This window comes from Cryptotermes secundus, unplaced genomic scaffold (genome assembly GCF_002891405.2).
Source record: "Cryptotermes secundus unplaced genomic scaffold, Csec_1.0 scaffold1115, whole genome shotgun sequence".
NCBI lineage: Eukaryota > Metazoa > Arthropoda > Insecta > Blattodea > Kalotermitidae > Cryptotermes > Cryptotermes secundus.
Window position 1 is genome coordinate 377,492 of NW_019733848.1, and position 6,400 is coordinate 383,891.

A 6,400-nucleotide genomic window follows, 5' to 3' on the forward strand; every position below is an offset into this window, starting at 1 on the left:
CTATTTTTCACCTTCAGAAACCAATGGGAGGAGGGAAGTATCAGATCTGTGGTTTCTACCCTTTGTTTTCTCCTACATGAAGAATATAATCACATAGTTTTGAACACCATACCTATTTTCCAACATTTTTCAGGAGCTTCCAAACTTTGCTCTGGGCTTCTCCACAGGAGATATGAGATGTTAAAAATGGCCGATTTTGGGCCCAGAGCAAAGTTTGGAACTGGAGTCCCTGTCACTGCTGTGTTCAGAACGTCGGAATAAGTTCTTCTGTTAGCCACTTCTGATAATTTGTCGCGTTCATTTCGCTGTGATAGTCCCCGGTCTTCAGATGAGATATATATATCAACAATGACCCGGGAATGAAGCCGGTTCTGCCTCCCGCTTGCACAATAATCAGCCTCTGGCCCTTCGATACGGGTGCCATGTACACTGATGGAGTGTCATCCGTCCAGTTTTTAGGTCTGGTGTGACCGCTGTGAATGAAGGTCGCGTCCTCATAAATTATAGGCCGACCTTCCTTCCTGTACTTCTTTATTGCACGCAAATGTGCTACTCTCTTCGACCTAATGTCGTCCCTCTCGATCAAGGCGCCCCTCTTATTTCGCGTTTTCTTCCATTTAAAACCCAAAATCAATTTCAGGCTGGTACTACCTCCCTTGAAATTAATGGTTTCCTTGAGTTTTGGAAGTAGTTTCCTCACAGTAGGCACAGTTTCTTCTTGGGTGTAGAAACCATACACTATGTAAGNACACTGTCCGCCGAATCACAGATATATCGAAATCATCTGGATTTGTTATCCGTTCAGGTACAGAATGGTGTTTACCGGGAGTTCCGAACATAGCGCCTTCTTTTTCACATCGAGAACCTTCATTCAGAATTCTCCGTAAACTTCTTTCTGAAACTCCGGTTAGCCCAACTACTCTCTCTTGTACCTTTCTTAACGGTATCAATACATGAACTGCAGCCGCTTCACTTTTCATAAATGAATGGACGTTATTTACAACCTCTCCTGTCTGGCTGTGCAAAGTTGGCATTTGTTTTCTTTTTAAATGTGTTACTGCCCTAAAAGAAATATATCAGTTAAAAACTAGCAACTGGCACGTGGGAAAAGCACACAGTATCTACTAATAACAGCGATCCTGCGAGCTCAACGTCTGCCTTCTTACTATTCTGTGGAAGGGAAGGAAGCGAAGGTGCATAATCCTGTTTATCAGAGACCAGCAGTGGCCCGTGTTCTCACATGAATCCAGTTCATTCTCCCCCAACAGCCTATTTCTCTAAGGTCTGTTATTCGTATTGAAGTAAATGGATTTATTACTAAACTATATAATTAAGACGTATTCGAGTATAACATCAGTATGTATTAGGATTTATAGGTTAGGAAGCTCTTTTAGTACTTTCAAGTTTTGTACTGTGCAAATGCAATTCATTGGCATTGTCTTTAAATAACAAAGTTAAAAAGCAGTCATGCGTGTGTGCATGCATCATAGCTGGGTCACTGGGAATGGGAGGCAAGAAAAAAATCATTGCTTTTGTTACACATTATTGTCCTTTGAAGATAAACTGAGAAATCTGCCATATTTGGAGCATCTGATATTTGTAGGAGACTCATATACATTAATCAGACTATCGAACATTTGTGATAGCCATTACAATGATGTCTTATTGTAATTAAAAAGGTATTAAAACCTTAAATACATTAAACCATCAAACGCAACAGTGTTTTCATCGATTAATTTAAAACCCTTAAAGGCTCAACTTAAGGTGTTTGTTAGATACACAATTTAATTATTGACTTTGTAATGTGCGACCTTATATCTCGTCTACTAGCTTCTCACTTTGCATTGTAGTAAGCATACACATACTTAATGTAGCACAAAGTGAGATAGATAACTTAATAATGTACAGTCAGACCCTATGTGTAGTTCTTATTAATATTAATTGCATTACAAATAAATTCCATTAAGATTGAGATGACAAGTTTATCGTTAAAAATTAGAACTTAAAAACAATTTATCATTGTGAACAGTGAGTAGCTTCATGTCTCTGTGTTGTAATAGGCTGTGCTCATAAAGGTGGTCTTTGTATTGGTTTCTGTCTTTTGTTATGCAGAAATGATTCGTTTGCTGGTGTTACTGTATTCTGCATTTACATTCAGTTAATACAACGTTACTACATTCAGTCCCATTTTTGTGCTGTTATGCTCTGCTGCAAAACAGGATGCAAACAATAGAAATGTGTTACTGTAGTTGAACATATGTCACTGAGAGTGTGCTACAGGCCTAAGTAAAATACACACATGGAGTTTGCTTATACAATAATTTGCTACACTGGGATTGCCATTTGTTTTACTCTAACAACATAAATAAACACATTACGCAAATTGTTTGCAAGGAACTACAAGTATCAATTAAATATGTGTCTTGACAGTTTCATAGCTTTCACTTGCAAATGAGAATAAACAATGACATTTTCTTACACAAGTGAAAAACTGTTTTTGACCCTGCAGGTAAATGGGTGCTATGTTAAATGGGTCCTTCTTCACCACAGCATGTGGCCTCCAGATATGGAGGGTAGCTGCGAATATATGGAATTAGCAGTTGTGGACAGCCGACTAGGGGTGGTCTTCAAACTGGGGACTGGGCGTTGGGCTAGCAACTCCTCACCATAAAACAACAATCTGTTGCAAAATGTTACACAGGGCCTCTGACTTGGGCAAATTCTTTGGAATGACATAAGCAAGGAAAATGGACATGAGATTTGGAATGAGGAATATAATGAGTCTGTATAGGACTGGTTCACAGGCAATAGTTGCAAGAGAAATAGCAGACTGAAAGTTAGATTCAGTGGGAATACAGGTCACATGGGACAGGGGCGACACTGAATCAGCAGCAGATTATAAACTTTTCTGGGAAGTTTGGAATGAGAATCTTCAATTAGGTATAGGATTTGTTGTACATATAAGAATCGTATCAGCAGTTAAGAGTGTAGAATTTGTTAGTTATAGGTCGTCATATATAACTCTTAAGAGGTCACTGGTGTGATATCATTGTTCTGAATGTTCATGGCCCAACAGGGTACAGCTGCTATGAGGAACTATGAAATTTATTTGATAAATTCCCTAAATAAAAGTAAAGTTACCCCTGTGCTTAATTAAGGACAATGACATAAAGACATGTGGGAAGTGGAGGTATAGCTCTCAGTTCTTGACCTTGGCACTAGGTGGAGGAGAATGGTTAGTTTCATACCTAAACTGCTTTGCCTGCAGGGAAAGAGTCCCTAGCCCCCATTGCATAGGAGGTGGGTAAAAGTGCCATATGGAAATTTTGTTGGAGAGTTTTCTGTGCCAAAGTGGAGAGAAAACATACACTCAATGCAACAATTGGGAATGAGAGTTTGCATGAAATTAGTAATGATAATTAGAGTAGTAAACTTTGCCTCAAAAATGTAGTTGTCAAGAGTACAATGTTCCCAAGTCATAAAGCTCGTGTGTTTACTTAGGTGTCTCCTGATAGACACTCAGACTATATTTTGATAGACAGGAGATGGCTTTCAAGTGTACTCGATGTCCAGGTTTCAGGGGGCTATATCATGATACTGATCACTATTTGATGGTGGCAAAAGCTGGGGAGAGACTGGCTGTTAAGTAAGCAAGCGACATAAAAATTTGATATTGAGTGATTCAGTTTCAAGAAACTAATTAAGATGGAAATAAATATCAGTATTAGATTAAAATCTCAGACAGGTATACATCTTTAGAAAACTTGAACAATGATGTGGATGTCAGTAGACCTTGGGAAGCTGTCAGAGAGAATATTAAAGTTTTAGCCCAAAACAATCCAGGTTATTACAGATTGAAGCAGCATAGGTCATGGTTGGATGAAGGATATTCAAAACTATTAGATCAAAGGAAAGAAGCAAAATTGTAATGTTACAGGATCCAGGCCAAATAAATGGGGATGATCAGAACAATTTTAAGACTTGAAGCTAGCAGACATTTCTGGAACAAAAAGAAAATAAATGAAAGACAGGGGTACCAGGGAGAATATTCAGACCAAAGAGGGATGAAATAATAGAAGGTTGAAAAAATTGCGTAATGAGCTCCACAACTGATACTTTTGGCCAGATATAATTGGAGTGATAAAGTGAAGGAGGGTGAGATGGGCAAGGAATGTAGCATGCATGGGGAGAAATGGAATGCATATAGGATTTCAGTGGGAAAGCCAGAAGGAAAAAAGATTACTGGGAAGACCTAGAGGTAGGTGGGAGGTAATACTCAAATGTATCTTAGAGAAATAGGATGGGGTATCCTGGACTGGATTGATCTGGCCAAGGATAGGGATCAGTGGTAGGCTCTTGTGAACATAGTAATGAACTATGTAAGTTTTGAGGTTCTTCATAGTAATGAACCTTCGGATCCCATAAAATGCTGGAAAATTTTTGACTGGCTGAGGAGCTGGTGGCTTCTCAAGGAGGACTCATCTCCATGCAGTTGGTTATGTAAATGTGCGCATGGGATCCTTTGTTCTCAATAAAACAGTATGGAGATTACAGTCTTTTGGGATATGATATCATGCCTTCTGATTGAGAGATTCCTATGAAACGTTGTACTCATGGCGTCACACCTCAGAAGACTGCAGTTACACCCTGCAACCATGTGACGTGCATCTGTCTCATGCTGTATAGATGGCAGAACCTGAGGAAACATGGATATGTCTTGAGTTCATTTACCATGACCTGTTTATTTATACTTCAGCAAGCCCCAAGGTGAACTTTCTGTTGACACATGACAGGTGAGTACGGAGGGTGTGGCAAAACGGTGACCTGTTGCCTTTCCAGTTCCTCTTGGACAAGAACAGAGCGATGTGCAGGGGCATTGTCGTGTAGCAACAGCCAATTCTTCCTACGCCAAACGTTTCGCTAGGGGATTTGCCTAGTTTCTGGCAGAACTTCATGGTTGCCCGTCGTTCAAACTGACACATTTTCGATTTCTGCCATTTGCATTTAACTGCAGTTCACAGTAGAGGCAGTAGTTCTGGTCACGCTGTTTCCACACAACTGCCTCTTCCTGTGGTGGGAGATGAATTGACGGCATCATATTGTGCCTCAGCCTATCCACTGTAATGCACTGCAACAACGCTTTGCAGCCAGTCCACAAAGTTATCGACTATTGTAATATATATACATACATAAAAACACACACATGCAAAATCAAGAATATGTGGTCACTTAAGTGTGTAAGTTGAAATTTTAACTTTCATAGTTGAGTTCCAAGATTTTCACCTGCAAAATGTCTGAGTGGAAAGAAAAAAAGTATTGAAATCATTTTATTGAAACAGGTAAATGAATTTTCAAACACTATAAGGTTAATATTAACATTCTTTTGTTTGCAGAAATTTTTGTGTTCAAGTCTTGTAGCCCGAGAAAAGCATGTCTTTAGTCTCCAGAATAGCCTTAGGTGCTGCAATAACTATGTCAGTTGGAATTATTAGCTACGTTCATTATAAACAGCATTTAGACAGGTAAATGAACATGCTTTGAATGTTACATCATTTACAGTGCCACATAATATGATACAGTAGAACAAGTTTTTCTTCTTATAACTAAAATTAGTTAAGTGTTTCTGCTATTGCAAACTTGTGGATAGTATGAGAGCTCATGGTTGTTTAGTCAGTCAGTATGAGTCTGATACACTGTTCCCTGGGCTCATTTGCATGTTATAGCACAAAATCTAGGATAGGTTGGCTATAGTTTTCTAGCCAGGACTCAGGACTGCATATTGTTCTGCAACAGCAGCACTGTGCCTCTCTTGTACAGCACTGACTCCTGTAAACCACTGCAAGTAATGTGATGCTGTTTTTATTTAGGGACAGGCTCCATGATGGTGTAATTAGAGATGTGGAGCGCCAACAGAGAAGAAAGACAGAGAATATTTACTTGCTTCAACAGCAATTAGAACTTACAAGACAACTGAGGAAAAGTGAGGATGAACAATTACAGAACAGTGAAAGTGCTGGATAATGCATGACAGAGACTTTCTTGTAATCTAGATTTCACCAGTACGCAATACTAATACTGCCTGCAGTTGGAGAGACTGTATACTTCAGACACTACATAATTTTCATGAGCTCAGTTGTACTGTAAATAAATTCTTATGTAAGCTGTATGATATAGTTATTCCATATACAGTAGAACTTGGTTATAACGTCATCAAAGGGACCTAAAAATAGTGTCGTTATAAACGAATGTCGTTGTAACCGAAATGGGCACTTCCACAGTAGCCTTATGTTAGTCACGTAAAAATCTACCAAAAACCGAGTTAAAATGTTGCATTTTTTAGTGAAATACGTAGTTAAATACAGACTAACGTAACATTAACGTGGAATTGCCCAAATGTGTA

At 38.9% G+C, this 6,400-nt stretch overlaps 1 protein-coding gene across 2 annotated transcripts; it reads left to right on the forward strand.

Annotated features, from left to right (window-relative positions):
* Positions 1-756: 756 nt before the first annotated feature.
* Positions 757-6,197, forward strand: LOC117282614. 2 transcript variants are annotated; one of them, XM_033753002.1, is made up of 3 exons: positions 776-1,282; positions 4,687-4,793; positions 5,868-6,197. In XM_033753002.1, exons 1-3 carry the CDS (start codon positions 1,241-1,243, stop codon positions 6,019-6,021), a joined length of 303 nt encoding a protein of 100 aa, XP_033608893.1. In that variant the 5' UTR covers positions 776-1,240; the 3' UTR covers positions 6,022-6,197. The 2 variants fall into 2 exon arrangements, 1 of the variants encoding a protein (XP_033608893.1); XR_004513419.1 differs by lacking the exon at positions 4,687-4,793 and having other exon boundaries at positions 757-1,282; positions 5,868-5,954.
* The last annotated feature ends 203 nt before the right edge of the window (positions 6,198-6,400 follow it).